The 19,854-nt window shown below is 53.0% G+C and overlaps 6 protein-coding genes and 4 non-coding genes across 10 annotated transcripts; 7 read left to right on the plus strand and 3 right to left on the minus strand.

Annotated features, from left to right (window-relative positions):
* Window positions 1-423: 423 nt before the first annotated feature.
* QC761_610640 (uncharacterized protein) lies at window positions 424-3,133 on the plus strand (the record flags this gene model as incomplete). The annotated part of the gene is made up of 6 exons (XM_062881472.1): window positions 424-909; window positions 1,148-1,423; window positions 1,486-2,068; window positions 2,132-2,238; window positions 2,298-2,554; window positions 2,610-3,133. Exons 1-6 carry the CDS (start codon window positions 770-772, stop codon window positions 3,131-3,133), a joined length of 1,887 nt encoding a protein of 628 aa, XP_062730214.1. The 5' UTR covers window positions 424-769.
* A 321-nt stretch (window positions 3,134-3,454) lies between these two features.
* QC761_610650 (uncharacterized protein) lies at window positions 3,455-3,529 on the plus strand (the record flags this gene model as incomplete). The annotated part of the gene is made up of 1 exon (XM_062881473.1): window positions 3,455-3,529. The coding sequence occupies one exon, from the start codon at window positions 3,455-3,457 to the stop codon at window positions 3,527-3,529; it is 75 nt and encodes a 24-aa protein (XP_062730215.1).
* A 2,024-nt stretch (window positions 3,530-5,553) lies between these two features.
* Window positions 5,554-10,604, plus strand: SNQ2_2 (ATP-binding cassette transporter snq2; the record flags this gene model as incomplete). The annotated part of the gene is made up of 3 exons (XM_062881474.1): window positions 5,554-7,863; window positions 7,921-10,238; window positions 10,303-10,604. 3 exons carry the CDS (start codon window positions 5,554-5,556, stop codon window positions 10,421-10,423), a joined length of 4,749 nt encoding a protein of 1,582 aa, XP_062730216.1. The 3' UTR covers window positions 10,424-10,604.
* Window positions 10,605-10,788: 184 nt separating this feature from the next.
* QC761_0100180 lies at window positions 10,789-10,876 on the plus strand. Its single transcript has one exon. It is a non-coding gene; the product is annotated as a tRNA-Ala (tRNA).
* QC761_610670 (uncharacterized protein) lies at window positions 10,795-11,942 on the minus strand (the record flags this gene model as incomplete). The annotated part of the gene is made up of 2 exons (XM_062881475.1): window positions 10,795-11,504; window positions 11,589-11,942. 2 exons carry the CDS (start codon window positions 11,940-11,942, stop codon window positions 11,157-11,159), a joined length of 702 nt encoding a protein of 233 aa, XP_062730217.1. The 3' UTR covers window positions 10,795-11,156.
* On the plus strand, window positions 10,953-11,032 carry QC761_0100200. The gene has a single exon. It is a non-coding gene; the product is annotated as a tRNA-Asp (tRNA).
* Window positions 11,943-12,105: 163 nt separating the features above from the next.
* On the plus strand, window positions 12,106-12,217 carry QC761_0100210. The gene has a single exon. It is a non-coding gene; the product is annotated as a tRNA-Ala (tRNA).
* A 200-nt stretch (window positions 12,218-12,417) lies between these two features.
* On the minus strand, window positions 12,418-15,052 carry QC761_610680 (uncharacterized protein). The gene is made up of 2 exons (XM_062881476.1): window positions 13,672-15,052; window positions 12,418-13,609 (listed from the first exon to the last, which is right to left on the minus strand). The coding sequence occupies exons 1-2, from the start codon at window positions 14,514-14,516 to the stop codon at window positions 12,610-12,612; spliced, it is 1,845 nt and encodes a 614-aa protein (XP_062730218.1). The 5' UTR covers window positions 14,517-15,052; the 3' UTR covers window positions 12,418-12,609.
* A 389-nt stretch (window positions 15,053-15,441) lies between these two features.
* QC761_610690 (uncharacterized protein) lies at window positions 15,442-16,553 on the minus strand (the record flags this gene model as incomplete). The annotated part of the gene is made up of 3 exons (XM_062881477.1): window positions 15,442-15,597; window positions 15,678-16,241; window positions 16,305-16,553. 3 exons carry the CDS (start codon window positions 16,551-16,553, stop codon window positions 15,442-15,444), a joined length of 969 nt encoding a protein of 322 aa, XP_062730219.1.
* A 2,098-nt stretch (window positions 16,554-18,651) lies between these two features.
* QC761_0100240 lies at window positions 18,652-18,739 on the plus strand. Its single transcript has one exon. It is a non-coding gene; the product is annotated as a tRNA-Lys (tRNA).
* Window positions 18,740-19,854: the final 1,115 nt, after the last annotated feature.

The following is a 19,854-nucleotide window of genomic DNA, read 5'->3' on the forward strand; positions in this document are numbered from 1 at the left end:
TACTCAACAGTAGATACCTACAAGCCAAGTCACTCACAAGTTATTAGAGAAAGATATGACGATGGCTATCTACTTGACTTTCGTCCACACTTATAGCTGGGTGACCTTCTGAGAGATAATGCGGGTTTGGGTTACCCCTGAGCCCTATTCCGCCCTTTTATTTCCTCAAGAACCCCCACCCACCACACCGTGGTCACACCGTCCCCACCCTGTCCCATCTCACCGAACCCAGCAAACGCCCATCTCATAATTTTCGAAGAATCCCATTCCCTTCTGACAAACATCCTTATCATCGTTGGTCGTAAACCCCCAAAATGCCGTCATCTGCCTTTACAACCTCGGGAAGTGTCCTGCACCCGTGATTGGCTGCTTCGCCATCGCTCCTAAAAGCACGCCATACCCCTGTCGGTCATCTCGCCTGGACCACAGCTGTTGTGAAACCTGTCCCGTCTTGTGGACGGGAGTTTCGACGTCTGGGTTTTGGGTTTTGAGGGATGAAAGAACATTCGGAGCTTTGCCGTTCGATTCTCCCCTCCAAGGATTCATCAGTATCCAAGCCAAGCGGTAGGGGTGGGAATGATAACTGGCGTACAGACACGCCCACACACACCGATGTTGGTTGGGTCTCCTCTTGGGGCGTTATTTCATTGAATGGGCACACATACGCACACACACTTCACCACCCGGTGGCAGAGAGATAACCCCCGCGGCGCGCCGTATCGGTCCCGCGCCCGCCACTTGTCTCAAATTACGCCTTGGGGTGGTTCCGATGAGATCAGGATCGAGCACCGGCATTACACCAGTCGATGTTGCAGATGACTGGGCAGAAGACTGGCACCAGCCTGGCGATGGTGGTGGTGCCAATGGTGGTGCCAATGGTGTCAGTGAGGAGGTAGGTGGTGCTATAAGGTATGTGTGTACTTTTGTATCCCGCCTTCCCCTCTCATAGTGTTATCTTTCTTTTTTTTCTTTTGGCTGGTTTTAGTTTTTGTTTTCATCAACCCAGTGGGATGACTGGAATGTGAGTTTGAGACTTAACACACACAATGCCGTTGAAGCAACAGTCGCTATACGCCACCTTTGGCACTTCATCCACCGGAGGCCAGAATAATAATAATAATCAAGTCGAGCTAACGACCGGGGCAAGACTGCGAGACTGGACAGCAAGGTCAAACACGGACGAGGACGATGATGCGAGATCGCAATATGGCTCCGAGATTAGCAAAGAGGACGCAGATGTCACCACGGCCTTGATATTCACCGAGGGCGGCCCCCTCGGCGAGCCAGAGCCAAAAAGGGGACGGTTTTGGTTTTCATCCCCTGGAGGCAAGGGGGAGGAAACGGATCTTGATGCCATCGCCACGCAACGAAGTGTTTTTGACGACCCTGACCTGGCGGGACAATATCAACCACAACCAGACTGGTATGCTGTTTCTGCCCGCTTACATATGCTCGTTTTCGGGCTGGCCCTGACAGTAATCAAAGGGAAAACATCCACCGCTTTGACCCGTCAGCAAGATGGACATGGCGCGAGGAGCGAGCACTGATCCGCAAAGTCGACTTCAAAATCATGCTCTGGACCTGCCTCATGTTCTGCGCCCTGGAGATGGACAGAGCCAACATTCGACAGGCTGTCACGGACGACCTGCTGCCTGAGCTTGGACTGACCACCAACGACTACAACCTCGGCAATTCGCTCTTTGCCTTTTCGTTTCTGTGTGCAGAGGTTCCATCGCAGTTGATCAGCAAGTACCTGGGCTGTGATATCTGGATACCGCTGCAGATGGTGCTCTGGTCGCTGGTGGCGTCAAGTCAGTTTACGTTGAGCGGAAGGTTTGGGTATCTGGCGTCGAGGGTGTTGTTGGGGATGCTCCAGGGAGGGTTTATACCGACTGTAGTGCTTTACCTGTCGTATTTTTACAAGGCGAACGAGCTGACAATACGGATGGGGTTCTTTTGGACATCGATGGTGTTTGCGGATATTTTTGCGGCGCTGTCAGCTTTTGGGTTGTTGCATATGCGTGGTGTTGGAGGATATTCGGGGTGGAGGTGGCTGTTTTTGATCGAGGTGAGTGTTGAGTCATGTGGAATTCCCCTACAACTAATTACCCGTACTGACTCTCAAGTCCAGGGAATGGTGACACTTGTCTTTGGTATCCTGTCCTTTGGTCTCATGCCGGCTGGCCCGACGCAGACTGCTAGTTGGTTCAGGGGTGAAAAGGGGTGGTTTACACCGAGGTATGTTCTTCCAGTAGATAATGGTCTCGAGATAACCGCTAACAAAAGAAAAAAAAAAGGGAGGAAGTTATTCTCGTTAATCGTATTATCCGTGACGACCCTTCTAAGGGAGGCATGCACAACCGGGAACCAGTATCCCCAAGGCTCCTCCTGAAGAGTCTGCTTGATTTTGACTTGTGGCCGATATATCTGATTGGTCTCTTCAATCATGTACCCTATGCCACGCCAACCAGCTATCTGACGTTGTCGCTCAAAGGGATGGGGTTCTCGACATTCCAAACCAATCTGCTGGTGATTCCGTCGCAGGTGCTTCATAGTAGGTCTAGAAGGACTTGACGGTGATTGGAACATTGTGCTAACAGAGTTGACAGTCGTAAACATGATAATCCTGACCTATGTCAGTGAATTCACTGGCCAAATGTCACTGATTGCCATCATACCTCAGTTTTGGGCAATCCCCTTCCTGGTCTTTTTACGGTTCGTAGACACCACCACAGTGTCCAAATGGACGGTCTGGTTGGTCATGACCTTCTTCCTGGGATCACCATATTCGCACCCCATCCAGGTCGGATGGATCTCTCGCAATGCCAACACTGTCCGCAGTCGTGCTGTGGGCAGTGCTATGTACAACATGTGCGTCCAGGGCGGCAGTATTATCGGGGCTAATATCTACCGCGAAGACGATGCGCCACACTACACCCGCGGCAACACGGTACTGCTGTCGATACTGGCCTTCAATATCGTTCTCTATTTATCAACCAAGGCATACTATGTATGGCGGAACCGAAACCGAGAGGAGGTCTGGAATGCCATGTCAGAGAGTGAGCGGGAGAAGTACCTGGCAGAAAACTCGGATGCCGGAAACAAGCGGTTAGATTTCAGATTTGCATCTTAAGCAGACACTGCCCATGGCTTTTTCATCAATCAACCAATTGAGGAACTGGAATGTGACAGAGATGCATGTGGGGGACTCCCTGAAGTGTGTGTGAGCCTGGCCTGACGAGGCGGTGCCATGGCGGGGTATCTTTACCGGACAACAAGAGGGGTGTGACTCTATCACCTCGCTGTTCATAAATACCTGTGAATTTCCCCACGTTTTTATTTGGCCCTTCTCTCGTTCTTTCTGTCATCAAACACACGCCCTGGGGAAACCCACCCATTAATCACTCCCACATCGCCGTCGGCCTCGCTCGAGAGGCCACCACATACTGCAAGAATGGCAGCAGCAGCATCAGCAGCAGCTGCCAGTATCCGTCTCTCCGCCATTTACTTCCAGCCCCAGTTCCAGTGATCAAGGTCTCCTGCACTTTTTGGACCTGAGCCAAGACTTTGATCATCTGTTGTGGAACGGCTCTTTTGACACAACCTCGCAACAACTTGCTCTGGACTGTCCCCTTTTTGATATTCAATACCCACTTCCATTCCCTACCCTTCCAGTTCCCGAGTTTGATATTGGAGTACCCTTTCTCGGCCTGGGTGAATCAAGCACTGCTCCCGTCACAACAACAGCGGCAACGGCAAACCTATCTCTGTTAACTCCGACGCCAACAATCATCACATCAGTCGAGTCTTGCCAGTCACCATCATCCTCTACCTCACCCACCACCACAAGCACGCGTGTCTCTGCCTCGGGCAATTTGGTCCCCGGGTTGAAGCTCCCTTCCTCCATTTCTGTTACACTTACCGGCAAGCCAAAAGGAAAGCCAGGGCGGAAGCCAACCAAGAAACGTCCTCTGCCTGAAGAAGAGGATGATGAAGATGAAGAGGTGCTCGTGAAGAGGGCAAGGAACAATCTGGCTGCCAAGCGCTACAGGCAGAAAAAAGTTGACCGCATTGAGGAGTTGGAGGATGAGGTGAAGGAGGTGAAGAAGGAGAGGGATGACCTCCGCGTGGAATTGGCGAGGAGGGAGGCCGAGGTGAAGGCTCTAAGGGAGATGCTGGCAATAACAACCGGGAAGAAGGATTAGGTAGGACTGATAGCTAGTTGATAGAGAACAAAATGAAACCATACTTGTGATACGTATCAGCATTCCGCACTGGTTTCAATGGCATTGTCATTTAGTTACACTGATTGAATCGTGACCTCCATGATGCCGTCTTTTTGTCCTGATAGAGTGATTGATGGTGTGCTGGTGGTCCGAGTGTCTGTCTGACCAAAGATGCTAGGCCCCACGCTAAGTCAGCACACTCCTACCGTGAAAATAGAAATGATTTCATTTTTGATCAGTCCTGTACTAGCCAATCAAATTGTTGGAATCTTTAACGACGGTGGTCTTGGCAATAATTTTGACAGTGGAGCAGATCCATCTGCCGGGGAACCTTTCTAGAAAATACCAAGGGCTACACCCGACGCCGTGGACAACGATGACGATTACAAATTGCGACGCTGAATGGACGGGCGTGTTGGGCACGGAGTCACTGCGCCGAGAGATACGAAGCCAAGGCAGAGACAAGTGCGACTAAAAGACATGGAAGAGGCAGTGATAGCTTTGGGAACGCTCGCACGAACATCCCTCCGCTTTTAAAAGAAGAATTGGGTCCTGCTGTGGTTGGATTTCTCAGCACGGAGCATCCATACCTAGGGGCACAGCTCCAAGCACCCAACCGGTTCGGGCGGCAGCAGCAGGGTCTTTGTGAGCAAATGAACGGGGAGAAAATGCAAGGGCGCGGGAGAGAACGGATTTATAATGGCCTGCTCTGTCCTCTTTGTCACTTGGCGGCCGCTAACTCCACGGCGTTTGCGGACAACAAGCGTACTCCATCGTACCCGTTATGCCGTTCAGATCGGAGTTTGCATTCAAAGGCGGTGGGAGTGGACCGTGTAGACGTGCAGATCGCTACCCAGACCATACCGTCCAGGCGGTTTTAAGCTGCTTTAACGTGTTAAACCTTCTTTTGAGCAGCAAAGCATCTTACGAATCACTGGTCGGCGGTGACTGGGGCTGTTGACAAGGGGGGTGGTTGCTTCCGATGATTCATGCCCCGTCACTCTTATCTCCATTCTGGAGTCGGAATCTTTCATCAGGGTGCTGCTTACAATTCTGCTGTGTGGGGTGGCTGTTTGTATATGAGGTCTGGTAGACGCGCGACTTTTCATCTCACGATTTTTGACAGAGCTGTGAATCAACCCTACCAGGCTCTTTCCAGTTTGCAAACCATATGCCCCGGCCGCTCCTGCCGCTTCTCGGCACCGGTGAGCTGCACCTTTGATTGAGTTGACCGCGACTTCCAACGTCACTCTCTCTCTCTGCCTGCTGCTCACAGTCCCACAACTTGAGAATCAAAACCACTGCATTTTCACAAAAACCAACCAGAATGTGGGGGCAACAAACGCCCGAGGAGGCTTTCCGCCGGGGAGCCTCTGAAGCCCTTCCAGACTCACTCCATCATCGAGATCCAACCCAGCCAATCAGCGAAGAAGAAGCTGACATCGACTCTGGCGACACCACCAAGATCCCACCAAGTCCTGAGGCCTTGTCCACAGCCGACGAAGGCCTTTGGGGAGAGCGAGATGTCGGCGGCCCAGTGAGCCAACGGATGGCCATGCAGGACTTTCAAGAGCTTCAACGCGAGCTCACCAAGATGACCACGAGGCGGTCACGGTCCCAGTCCCGGTCCCGGGCGCGATCACAACCACCATCAAGGTCGGTCTCGAAAGCTTCCCGGAAATCGGATAGCAGGCGCGATAATGTCTTTCGCCGCATCGCTTCCCGGGCCAGTGGAAAATCAAAGCGGCCGAAAGACGAACACGATCCTGAACAGCAGGCCGCCGACGATGCTAGTAGCTCGGACGAGTCCTCAGATGACGGCAGCCAGTTTCAATTGGAGCAGTTTATGCGCGACGGCCACCTTGAGAAGCGCACGGATTCTGGCGAGTCGAGCAAGAAGGTCGGCGTGGTGTTCAAGAACGTCACCGTCAAGGGTGTCGGCGGCGGCACTGTGTTTGTCAAAACACTTCCCCAGGCTATCCTCGGCACATTTGGTCCCGATCTGTACGGCATTCTCTGCAGATTTGTCCCAGCACTTCATTTCGGACGTCAGCAAGGCGGGCTTCGTACCCTTCTCAACGACTTCACTGGTGTCGTACGGCATGGAGAGATGATGCTGGTGCTGGGTCGGCCGGGGAGTGGCTGCAGCACTTTTCTCCGCGTCATTGCCAACAATAGGGGCGGGTATGCTGCCGTTGAGGGCGAGGTTTCCTACAGCGGCATCTCTGCCGAGGAAGTTGCAAAGCGCTATCGCGGTGAGGTGGTCTACAACGGTGAAGACGACCAGCACATGCCTACCTTGACCGTGGGGCAGACACTCCAGTTTTCGCTGCTCAACAAGACCAAGAAGCACCTCAGGGACAATGTGGACTTTATCATCGACTCGTTGTTGCGCATGTTTGCTATCCAACACACAAAAAACACCATTGTTGGGAATGCCTATACACGTGGTGTTTCCGGGGGTGAGAGAAAACGAGTTTCCATCGCCGAGGCCCTGGCCACCAAGAGCACCATCGTCTGCTGGGACAATTCGACAAGAGGTCTCGATGCATCCACCGCTCTGGATTACGCCAAATCGCTGCGTGTCATGACCGATGTATCGGATCGAACAACCATCACCACCCTCTATCAGGCCGGAGAAGGCATTTATGAGTTGATGGACAAGGTCCTGGTCATCGATGAAGGGCGCATGCTCTATCAGGGCCCTGCCAACCAGGCCAGGCAGTACTTCATCGACCTTGGTTTCCACGCACCACCACGCCAGACTACTGCCGACTTTCTCACCTCCATCTGTGACCCAGTCACCCGACAGTTCCGCCCCGGCTACGAAGACAAGTGCCCCAAAACTGCCGAGGAGCTTGAGACAGCATTCAGAAACAGCGAGGCATACAGGAAGGTCCTTGCTGATGTGGAGCAATTTGAGAGGCATCTGCAACAAACCAAGCATGCCGATACTCAGAGGTTCCAGGAAGCCGTCGAGGAGCAAAAGTCTCGCCGTGTTGCCTCGGACTCGAACTACACTGTCAGCTTCTGGAAGCAAGTCCTCGCCTGCTCCCGCCGCGAACTCTGGCTCTTGTGGGGCAACAAGACGGAAATGTACACCAAATATTTCACCATCATCAGCAACGGCTTCATTGTTGGCTCTCTCTTCTACGACACTCCGGACAACACGGCCGGCACCTTCCTGCGTGCCGGTGCTGCCTTCTTCTCCATTGTCTTTCTCGGATGGCTTCAGCTCGCTGAGCTCATGAAAGCCGTCTCTGGTCGTGTTGTTGTGGCTCGGCACAAGGAATATGCCTTCTATCGTCCGTCTGCTGTCAACCTTGCCCGCGCTCTCGTCGATCTCCCGGTTTTGATCTTCCAGGTTGTCATCTTTGGTCTGATCATGTACTTCATGACTGGTTTGGACTTGACACCGGCCAAGTTCTTCATCAGTCTCTTATTCATCTATACGACCACCTTTTGCATCACGGCTCTGTACCGCATGTTTGCGTCCCTGTCACCAACAATTGACGATGCCGTTCGTTTCAGCGGACTTGCGCTCAACTTGCTGGTCATCTTTACCGGTTACGTGATCTACAAGCCTATCTTGGTGTCACAAAAGATCTGGTTCGGTTGGCTCTTTTACGTGAATCCGGTAAGCAGATCTCCCTCCTTCCTTCGACATCGTCCAACAGCTGCTAACAAGAGACAGCTTGCATATGCCTTTGAAGCCGCTCTGACCAATGAGTTTTCTGGCCGGATCATGGAATGCGCCCCTGCGCATCTTGTGCCTCAAGGGCCGGGTATTCTACCAGCCAACCAGGGATGTGCGATTCCAGGCTCGGTCGCAGGGAGTACTGATGTCTCCGGAACGGCATACCTCGACAGCCAGTTCAACTACACCCGGGATCACCTGTGGCGCAACTTTGGTGTTCTCATAGCCTTCTCTGTGCTTTATCTCATGGTCACAGTGGCCGCCACGGAGCTCTTGACATTTGTCGGATCGGGCGGCGGCGCCCTTGTCTTCAAGCGTTCCAGCAAGGCAGCCAAGCGAGCCAAACTCGCTGCGAAGCCGACCGACATGGAGAAGGGCAATGCGACCGGAGCATCATCCACCACTGACGTTGGCTATCAGAATCGCTCGGAAAAGACAGAACTAACTGGTCTGACCGGAAGCGACAAGGTCTTTACCTGGGAGAATGTCTCGTACACTGTTCCGACCCCTCAAGGGCCCAAGAAGCTTCTCAACGGAGTCAGCGGTTACGCGAAACCGGGAGTCATGGTTGCCCTCATGGGAGCCAGCGGTGCTGGCAAGACGACGCTGCTCAACACCTTGTCCCAACGCCAAACGGTCGGCGTGGTTTCTGGCGACATGCTGGTTGACGGTAAACCGTTGACCGGAGACTTTCAACGCGGCACTGGCTTCGTCGAACAAATGGATCTTCACGACGAGACCGCCACCATTCGGGAGGCTCTTGAGTTCTCTGCGCTCCTTCGCCAGAGCCGTGACACGCCGAAGCACGAGAAGCTGGCCTATGTCGACACTGTTCTGGACTTGCTCGAGTTGACGGACGTTCAGGATGCCATTATTGCGTCTCTGGGCGTGGAGCAAAAGAAGAGACTGACTATTGGCGTGGAACTAGCGGCCCGGCCTTCGCTTCTGCTCTTCCTCGACGAACCGACTAGTGGTCTTGATGCCCAGTCCGCTTTCTCTATTGTGCGCTTTCTTCGCAAGCTCTGCGTTGCTGGACAGGCCATCGTGTGCACTATTCATCAGCCCTCGTCTGACCTGATCCAGGAGTTTGATGAGATTCTGGCCTTGAATCCCGGCGGCAACACCATTTACTTTGGTCCTGTTGGAGAGAACGGCAGCGCAGTGGTCAAGTACTTTGCCGACCGAGGCGTCCAGTGTCCTTCCGGCAGAAACGTCGCCGAGTTCCTCCTCGAGACGGCCATCAAGGGTGGAAGACGCCCCGACGGCAAGCGAATTCACTGGACTCAGGAATGGCGCGAGTCCAAGGAGAACCGAGACTTGCTGGCCGAGATTCAGCGGCTCAAGGATGAGCGCAGCAAGGCCAACAAGGAATCGACTGTTGTCCAGCTGGCATTGCAATCGTTTGCTGCTCCCACCTGGACGCAAATCACCCTTCTGACCAAGCGCATGTTTGTCCACCAATGGCGTCAGCCATCTTACCTCTACGGGCGGCTGTTCACTGCTGTTATTGTCGGCATCTTCAATGGCTTTACCTTTTGGAAGCTGGGCAACACGGTGGCTGACATGCAGAACCGCATGTTTACGTGCTTCCTCATCATCATGATCCCTGCCACCGTCCTCAATGCCGTCTTGCCAAAGTTTTACACCAACCGCATGCTCTGGGAGGCACGCGAGCACCCATCGCGCATCTATGGCTGGGTTGCCTTTTGCACGGCCGAGGTCTTGTCCGAGATCCCAGGCAGTATTCTGGCGGCCGTGCTGTACTTTTTGCTGTGGTACTTCCCCACTGGTTTGCCGACTGAGGCGTCAGTTGCGGGTTACGTCTTCTTGATGACGCTGCTCTTCTTCCTGTTCATGGCCAGCTGGGGTCAGTGGATCTGCGCGTGGGCGCCCAACTTTACCGTCATCAGCAACATCCTGCCGTTCTTTTTGGTCACGTTTTCCATCTTCAACGGTGTTGTGGTTCCTTATGACCAGCTGAATGTGTTTTGGAGATATTGGATCTATTATGCGAACCCATCGACGTGGTGGGTCAGAGGCGTTCTCGCGGCCACGTTGAATGGTCAGAGTGTGCAGTGTGCTCCCAATGAGGCCGCCTACTTTGATCCCCCATCAGGACAGACGTGTTTGGAGTTTGCGGGCGACTTTGCGAGGCAGGCTGGTCAGGGGTATCTGCTCAATCCCAACGACACGGCAGACTGCGGGTTTTGCCCGTACTCGAGCGGGAACCAGTACTTGAACACGTTGGGGATCACTCCGGATGAGAAGTGGAGGGACTTTGGCATCTTTTTGGTGTTTTGCTTTACTAACTGGATGTAAGTTTTGACCTCGGTTCTTGATTGCATGACACGGCTGCTAACATGTTTATTACCCACCCAGGCTGGTTTACTTCTTCGTCTGGACCGTCCGAGTCAAGGGTATGACATTCGGCTTTGGGCCGCTGTTTGACGTACTCGGCAAAGGTGTCCGGGCGGTCAAGGGGCTCTTGAAGAGAAAATAGAGGAAAGAGAATCTGGTTCGATGGGATAGAACTCGGTTGGGTTTAGAGAAGACACACGAGGCATTTGATACCACGGGATTTCGGCTTGCTGTTTGTCACACATACGAGATATAATAATGGATGAAGGGATAGAATGAGTGCGAGGTAGATAGATCTAGAAATAACAGTCTTTGATCGCTCAATCCTGGGGGTTTGTTTTCTTTGGCGTGCGCATTCAGGGGTAACCAACCGTTGCCACCGCCATCATCTCCACCCTCCAGCCACAAAACCCTCATCTCCACCACCACTTGCCCTATTACCCACTTCCCACCAGCCCACCCTCCATGAACCTTACTTCCCAGCCGCTTTCTCAACAAATCAAAGCCGGGCGTGTGGTCTAGTGGTATGATTTCTGTTTCGCACTTCCTTCTGCGATCCTACAGAAGGTCCCGCGTTCAATTCGCGGTACGTCCAGGTCTCTCACACACCTCATCCTCCAACAAACCTCTACGACAGGTGCACAAACATCTGTTGATAAATTGTTCGTTTATCTTCCGTAGTATAGTGGTCAGTATGTGAGCTTGTCATTGGTCAACGCTCGAGACCCGGGTTCAATTCCCGGCGGGAGAGGCTCTACAGAAGAAGGGGGTTATGTGGGTGCTCTTTTTTTTTCTTGGCTTTTTGCCTCCTGTTTAGGGAGGTTTTGTTTGGGTATTGAGTTGAGAAGGGTGACATAGAAGGGGGGAGAGAGAAATCAGGCATGACTCCAAGGCAGCACCTCCGTCTTTTTATCCCCCCCTACATCAACCGCCTCGGCACCAACAAGAAAGAATACCACTCTCGCCCAGACGGTATCGCTCTTGTTTTCCCAAGCATGCATCGTCCCTCGTTGCACGACCACATCACCCTTTTTGAGCCTTCTCTTCTCCCCGCCGTCCAGAGTCAGCTCCATCTCTCCTTCGATAACCACCCCAAAGTCGATTGTTTCTGTCCTGTGAAACTGGATTGCCTGCCCTGGTCCCCAGTCGCAGTACCGCACGAGTGATTTCCCTGGTGCCTTTGGGAACCAGAGCGTGCCTGGGCTTGGCTGGAGGGGGTGAACCTGGAGACGGTTGATGTCATCTTCAGTGGACATGTTGAGGGGGGTGGTGAAGGTTTTGTAGAGGTCGTGGACAACCATGCCTACTGAGCCGTACGGGGTTGGGGAGGAGGGGAGGAGAGAGGGAGGGGCGAAGATGGGGAGGCCGGTGGTGGGGGAGTGCGTTGTCACATGGCGGGTAGGGGAGCCGAGGGGGTTGTAGATGGGTTGGTCTCTTTCTGAGGAGGACATGGCGGTGGTGGTGATGGGGGTTGTTGACAAAGGAAGATGGGTTTGCTGTGGGGGAAAAGAAAGAGTGGCGATGTGGAACGGAGCGTCAAGAGTGTTTTGATGAGATGCAAACCCCTCTCGGAGGTAAAAGAAGGGTCCAGTCTTATCATATGAAAAGCACGGTGGGTGTGTGCGGCCGGGTATTATCCAATGGTGGTCATATATATACATCGGACCTGTTGAGTTGTACAAAGAATGCGAGGGGCAATCTACCTTATGTCGCTTGATGTTGAACACACAGCCAATGATTCTTCTTGCATCCCCTTTACCGCCAAAAATAAGAATAAAAAAGAGGGAGAAATGCCAAAAGTAAACTTATCATGTGATGATTGCTTGGACGAGCTGGGAATCGAACCCAGGACCTTTCGCATACAATGGATCCTTGATCTTGAGGATACAAGGATGAGTATGCTAAGCGAACGCTCTACCAACTGAGCCACACGCCCTTTTCTTTTGCTTGATGAGTGTACACGGTCAGAGATTTAGCCCATGAGTGAAAAGCAAGTCACGTAAAAGAGCCAGAAAGCCAAGAGTACGAAAGCTAACAACAACACAGGCAAAAGATTATTGCAAAACCAAAACCACGCAAAACAAGAGGCAGGGTATACCATTTCATCGCTTTGCCAGGCACCAGCCGTAGCTTTCTCTTCTCAACGGTATCTAGTGCCAACAAGTCTATCTCCCAACAGAGAAAAAATAAAGGGTGCTGCTGTGTGCGTGTGTGTTTCATCATTGCCCGCCAAATGCTCTCATGCCATAATATAAGAACAGGAAGATCGAGACCAACATCAAAAAGAGAAAATTCCAAGAATACACCACGACGTCCCGAGAACCACGCTTAGCTGTAACCGCCGCCGCCACCGTTTCCACCATTCCAGTACCCCTGTTGAGGGCCGTTAGCCGGTCCAGGAGGGTTGCCGTACCCCGATGATTGTTGCTGCAGCTGCGGGGGGGTTCCGTATCCGCTCGTGGGTGTGGTGAAGCTCCTCTGAGGCTGGGGGTGAGCGAGAGGTGCTGGGCTGGTGGTGGCGCTTCGCTGCGGCGGCTGACCGATGCCAAAGTCAAACCCGTGCTGTTGCTGATTCGGTCCCGGTGACCCCATCCTCGACTGAAGGCTTTGGTTCGTCATGCTCCGTGTCGGTGGGTGTGGCAGGGGTTGGTGCGGGGGCGGCGACATGGACTGGTTGTACAAAGACCCTGTTGGTGAGCGCAAGCCTTCGTGTGGGTTGTAAGGAGACGGGGCGCCGGGGGATCGGGCATTTTGAGTGCCGACATAGTTGGGACCGAAGGGGTTCGTGGGGTCTACCGTACGTGGAGACTGCGCGCCTTCGCGAAGAAGAGGAGTGCTCGTGGGGCTCATGGGACCGTCGTTTCCATTGTTGGCGGCACGAGCAGCCGCGGCACCGGCACCGGCACCGACGGCGGCCGCTGTGGCCATGGCGACAACGTTGCCGAACTTCTCGTTGGCGGGGGCGGGCGAGGGGGGAACACTGTAGCTGTCCTTGTCGGCATGCCCGTTTTGGGCCATGTCCTTGGCATTGTACTCGTGAGCGTTGCTTGTGAAAGCATCAGGGTTGATGCCCTCCTTTCTGAACCGCTCCATCTCCAGACGCTCGGCTTCGGCACGCGCCGCGGCCTCGGTGGCCTCCTTAGCCCCCTGCCTTCTCTGGCGAATGCAGTAGAATAGAGCAGCGAAGAGGATGGCAGCACCGACAGAGGAGCCACCGGCGTAGATGGCAATTTTGGCGGCGTTGGGAAGTTCCTCCCATTTCTCGGCCATGGTCTTCTCGGGCACAGGGGGTGGCGCGTTCATGACCTCCTCGACGGTAGAATTACCCCTTGATAAGAGTCAGTCAGGAGGCCAATTTCGGGTCGACGGAAGGAGCTTCTTCAAACTTACTCGACAATCTGGATGCTCTCCCACGAACCAGACCGGTCTCCATACACATATTCCTTGCCGCTGCTGTAGTCGGTGACGTGGCAGTTCTTGACAAACATGGAAAAGGGGCCCTTCGTGTAGTCGGTAGTACCGCCAGCCCACTCGCGGGTGCCCTCGGGCAGGCTGGGGTCACCACCGGCCCAGATACCGATAGAAATGCGCATGGGTGTCTGGGGGTACAGATCCATGCCACCCTCGTCTTTCTTGCCGTCGCCTTTGCTAATGGCATCCTCTGGAGTCAGTCTGCGGAACTTGGCGCCGTCGATGTAGAAGTCAAGGTAGTCCTTGGTCCAGTCCAGGGTGTAGTTGTGGAAGTCGTCCTGGACGCTGGGGATCTGGTCGTACTGGGCGTTGGTGTAGTGCGGTTGGTTCTTGCCAAAGTAGTTGCTCTGAGCGACGGTGGAGTTGCCGCCAAAGAATTCCCAGTCGATCTCGTCCAGATTATCGCTCAACAACATGATGGAGCTGATGATGCCGCGACCGGGAGCTGCCTTGAGCCAGATTTCGGTACGACCCCAGAAGATGTAGAAGCGAGAGCGAATGGTGGGCGAGTCGCCCTGCTTGTTGATGGTGAACTCGGCACCAGTCTCGGGAGAGTACTTGACAGGGCCGACGGTGGTTTCCCAGGCTTCGAACTTGGGGGTGGCGTTGAAGACAAAGTTGTAGTCCATGCTGAAGGCGGGGTTTGGCGGGCACGTCTCGTTCATGGGAAAGCAGTGGGTGGTGACCTGGGCGGCGACATTGCTGATGAGCGATGTCCACGCCAGCAGCCCGAGGGCCGGGGCGAAAGATGGTGTTAATCTCATTGTCGATTCAGCTGTCGTATGCTTGGGGTGTTGTATTGATGTATGTACAGGTGTTGCTCGCTCAGACTGTTGATATGTACGTCTCGTGTCGCCGAATGATCAGAGTAGTTGCATGTCGCTGTACTGCTCTTTGTATTCTCCAAGGATGTCGTCGTCCAAAAAAATTGTGTAAAAATCGGGGAATCAAGATCAATTGACCGGCCGTGTCGGAAAAGAATCGAATGTTTGTAGGGATTGTGTGAGGCAATTGGGAGTGCCTCGTCTCGGTCAGGGCAAGTTGAGTGCTTGCCGCGTGTGGTGGTAGCTGGAGCTGGTGGGTGAAGGAGTGTGGAGTGTGGTGCTGTCGAGGGATCTCAGCAGAAAAGGAAACGTCAACGACGGACGAAAAGAGATGGGACATGGAGATGAGAAAAAGAGATTGGGAGGCCCAAAAAGGGGCGTGTCGATAAGCAGACACGGCAGGATTCCTCGCGAACCGAAGCTTGGGCTCTCTCGGCAGGCCTTGGCGGTTAAGCCCTTTGCGGAATAGCCCGCTGAAGCACGCGCCAGTGTCCGGGGAAGTCCCTGAAGGACTGCTTGTTTCATGTTAGCGCACCTGCTGTTGAACCAATCACAGGCTGTCATCCAGAGACTAGCGTTTTCTTGGGACTGCAGAAGCGGAGAAGCCATCTTGGATTTTCAGGCACAACGGCCACACGCAGATGAGTGTGACCTCACTGGTCCACCGTTGCGAAACTGTGAATTTTTGGGTTTTATTTATATTTTTACTGTCATTTTTATTCTTCTCATCAGCGAAAGAAGAAACCGAAACCTTCCATTTCTCATCTCCCGTCTACTGGGCTGCGGGTGCCGCGGGCCGCCCACCGTTGATATTTACCCGCTACCTATCTTGACAGCACCCGATCCAGCCGTTGATCAACACTAGCTACTTTGTACAACTCTGGATAGGCTTGCTCTCCTGGATTGCCGTGGCTCTCCTCATCACACTCACCCACATATCACTGTGTAGCCACAGGCTGTAGTTGTGCGCTTTCCACGGCTCATAAGGGTACACAAGTTGGAAGTCAAAGTGCCGCAACAGCTACCATTGGCAAACAAGTCCCGTGTATCAGTCTCGCATCCCGATGATCTGCAAGGAGGGGTAGCACAAGACAAACATACCTCGACGAAAATCTTGTTCAACTCAAGAAAGGCGACAGTCTTTCCAGAACACCCCCAACGTCCATACCCGAATACAAGTTCGGTCACTCTCTTCATCTCGACAAACTTCTTCTCGTTCTGAGCCACGGCCTCGATCCACCTCTCGGGTCGAAAAAGGTCCGCATCCTCCCCGAAGGTGCCCTTGTGCCGTCCTGTTGACCAGAAGCTTGCTGCAATTCTCGTCCCACCAGGCACAAATTTGCCGTCGATGGTATCACCTTCGGGGGGGACCACCTTCAACGGGATGCCGGTGAAGGGGGAGTAGAGACGAAGTCCTTCGTAGATGACTCCCTGCAGGTATGGCAGTGTGGCACTTTCGGCGGCTGTGATTGGATTCGAGATCTTGCCGCTCTTGATGCCCTCATCAATCGCTCTCTGCAGAGCTTGATACACCCTCGGCGTTGTCATGACATATAGCATTGTCGCTCGAATGGCGGTAGCGGTTGTATCAGAGCCGGCCACGATCTGGATCAAGACCTCGGCTTCGCACTCACGCTGAGAGAGACCATGCCGTACAAACGAGCCCTTCCAAGGAATTACCTGTCAGCGGTCGTCGTTGCCGAGTCCTAGAGAAGAGGGGAAACCTACTAACATATCCTTCCTGTCCTCTGCTCCCTCTCCGAATCTCTCCTCCACCAACATCCGAGCCAGTCTCATCAGCAACCCCAACCCCGCCTTGTCCGTTGCTTTGGGCCCGATCAATTTCAGAGTAAGATCATTTGCAAACAACCCCCTCAAAAAGGGAGCCGACGATATTGCAACCGACTTCGGAGCATGTCTCTCCACTAATCCCAAATAATCAACCCCGTGCTTATCCGCTCCCTCGGTCAGTACCATCTCAAAGTCGGCCTCATGACCAAACGCAATCCGCGAAATACTATCCAAGGTGAAATGTGAGCTCAACCTGGCCAAATCGATCGTCTTTCCTGCTCAACTTTGCGCTCAAGTACCTCTCTCACTTGTCGCAGTTTGAGGTCAATATCCCCTTCCAAATTCGGCACGTCCTTCCCCGCGTACCCAGCCGAGAGCTTGGTCTTGAGCTCGTCGTGGTACTTGGTGTCCAAGGTCGTGAACATGGCGTCCGTGAGGGGATCAAGCCGGGACTGTTTATACCAGTCGGATCTGGAGTATTTGGACCGAGCCCCTGAGGTGCGTCTGATCACCTCCGGGTCCGACGTGATGAGGTCGTTGGGGCCAACTCGGATGGTGGACATGTGGTCGTACTTGGAGTTGGCAGCAGTGAAGTAGTCGGCCATGCGGCCCGAGCGGTGGACCTTGTAGAGCCAGAGATATGAGAAAGAAGTGGTAGGGGGGCCAGGGAAGCGCCGGAGTGGGGAGAAAAAATGGCAGTAGATGGCAGTAGATGGCAGTAGAGAGGTAGTATGTCATGAACAGAAGCAGCAGAAAAGCAGGGACCGAGTAGGAGAGCGGAGAGTTGGGGATCTCGGGCAGAACGGCCATCATGTGCGACGGATAAGTCATGGCTTCGGTATCCTAGTGGGAGGTACAAAACAGAAAAATACTGACGAGAAGCTTAACTGGGAGTTGACACAGAAGGAGCTGGAAAGACGGGAAAGTCCATTATGTGGAAGGCGCATAAAGATATCCATTTCCCCCGCACAATATAGGCTGCATAAGTGCCAACTTCACCAATCACTTGAACATTAATGATGTGTTACACTCCTTCATCGTCTTGGTGAACAGCAAGGCGGCACCTTACCATAGGTAGCCAATAAGCCATTGATAGGCCAAGGTACCTAGTTAGCGATCTTGATGAGCAGGGCAACTACCTTGAAAAGAAAGAAAAAAGAAAAAGAAATAGGAGATGGTGAATACCACCAAGAATCAAAACCTTCAGATTTACAATTACAGCAGGCCGAGGTTGCTCGCACCTACTTAAGGCTGTGATCTTTTGCTTCAGAGTTTCCTTTATACCTATCTATGAACCTACGTTAATTACTTCAGGAATGACTTCACACCTGGCCCGTGCCCATTTCTGAAGCCTTTCCCGAGGACTCATCCATCGATTGATCCACTGGTTCAGAAAGGCTACCTATTCAGAAGACGTGATCTTCAGGTTGGTGGTGGCTGAAATGTGAATAACGCCCTTACCTAAGCCAAGGTCTGGTTGCGCCGTGGCCTCGCTGCAAACCTTACTCAAATTCCTGTCGAAACCTCTCTTCCGGATAGATATGATTGTTCCCAAAAGAACCTATGCTCATTCTTTTGTGGCACAGGCCAGGCTGCTTGCAAGCCCCATATTCACCTCCCGTTGCTAGGGCTGGTGGCTGTTTGATTCTTATCTCACTTCACACTCTCACTTTTTTCTTCGCTGGGGACACCCAAAAAATCCTTCTTTTCCATATCGCAGTCTTCGACATAGGTAATAAATTAAGCAGTCTACCAGAGACACCCCTATCGAACATCAGCATGGAAAAGAGCCTTTGGGCGAATGCCTTCTACTTCGATTTCCCGATGAGCTGTTGAGGATGATAACAGAGGAGGTCTTTCATGTTGGCAAGCCATGGACGAGTCGAGATAACAGCTGGGGGGATGAAGACCCGACCGACATCAATCACAAGGTCCGCTTCTCTCAATTACACACGCATTATTCGCATTTGCCGCCGTTTCTACACAGTCGGAATGCCCATTCTGTATTCGAGCCTGGAATTCCGTTCGGCCTCAGACTGCAGACAACAACACAAACCTATTTAGCTTAACACATGAACACCAGTGATGATGGATGATGAGTCAAGAGAAAAGAGAAACATAACGGCCTTGCCCACTGTCCAGATGACCAAAGATCTTGACAACTATCAACGAATCTGAGCGGAAAAGGGTGTGCCTAAAACCCGGTGACAGTGTCCTATTCTTATTCAAGTACAATCCATTTTTCCTGTACTAGACCTCACTAATTCAGATGATTGGCTGCCATGCCCGGCTAGCTCAATCGGTAGAGCGTGAGACTCTTACGGGGTACCTCCGTAATCTCAAGGTTGTGGGTTCGACCCCCACGTCGGGCTCAAATCCCGTTGCTGATCTTCTACTTCTGCAAATATTTTGCATTGTCATTCTCTTTCTATCTTGTGGCTTTTTTTTGGCATGTTGCTTACATTTCGCGGGCACATGTTGTGATACCACTGGATACGCAAAGCTTGTTGACGACACTCGCCACAGTGTGGCTGGTGAACAAGTGATCGACACTGCGGACGCTGGGGAGGCGCAACAAAGACGAGGTCGGATCAGATGATGCTTATCTTTTGACACCATACAACCGAGAAACAAAACAAGTGGCCAATTTGTTTCGGTCCGGAGCTGGTTAAAAGCAGCAGGTAGGACGTTGGAGGACGGGATTGGCCCCAACGTTCCTGGTTCCTGGCCTGCCGTGCCGAACCGGGGCGCGGGAACTTTGCTAGTGCCGGCGGCTCGGTACATAGGTGTGGACATAGGCCCCGAGAGAAAAGAAATTCATTCCCGGTCCCCTGACCCTCGTGTCGTTTCTTGCAGGGGGGAAACGACAAAAAAGCTCCGACCCGTCCAGTGAAGAATATACCCGTATGCGGCGGCACTCATCGGTGGCAACTCATTGGGTGTCCATCATGGCGGTTTGTTGGGAAACGACTACACTAGGAAAGCCATGGATTGACGCGCGCCCCATCTCTGTCGTACGTTTTAAACCATGGGAACTTTCGAAACGAACAGTCAACTGTGGCGAGTATGAAAGTGGTTCTTGCAGTGGTCCACCTGTGGCTGACGATTCCCAGATACTGGTCGACGTTCGCAGACGCCAATGATCTAGACCGTCCATCGGGGAAAAAGCTAGAGCTTGATGAGTCGTCATATGAGCTGTTGAAAGGATCTGGTTGTTTTTGTGACCGATTCTGTGACGAGCGGATATCGATCCTCGGAGAAGCAGCTCAGGCCGGCTGCTCCTAGGTAGGTAGTCTATGCATGGCTTGCATTTGCCAATTGGCGACAAGTTTCCGGGAGATGCACGCTGGTCCAGTCGGTTCATCTGAAATATATGCTTGGACGGGTTCGGCAGTCGCTGTCCTCTCAAAAAGCCAATGCTTGCGGTGCAACGAGATCCAATCCTCCGTAACAAGAGTTGGGTTGGAGGGGTGAGGGGCAGGAAAGG

The sequence above is a fragment of the Podospora bellae-mahoneyi genome, chromosome 6, assembly GCF_035222275.1.
Source record: "Podospora bellae-mahoneyi strain CBS 112042 chromosome 6, whole genome shotgun sequence".
Lineage (NCBI taxonomy): Eukaryota > Fungi > Ascomycota > Sordariomycetes > Sordariales > Podosporaceae > Podospora > Podospora bellae-mahoneyi.

Coding starts and splice junctions, on each gene's coding strand:
- QC761_610680 (XM_062881476.1), bottom strand. CDS start 14,516: ATGAGATTAACACCATCTTTCGCCCCGGCCCTCGGGCTGCTGGCGTGG. Junction 13,610..13,671: donor GAGAGCATCCAGATTGTCGA/GTAAGTTTGAAG, acceptor ACTCTTATCAAG/GGGTAATTCTACCGTCGAGG.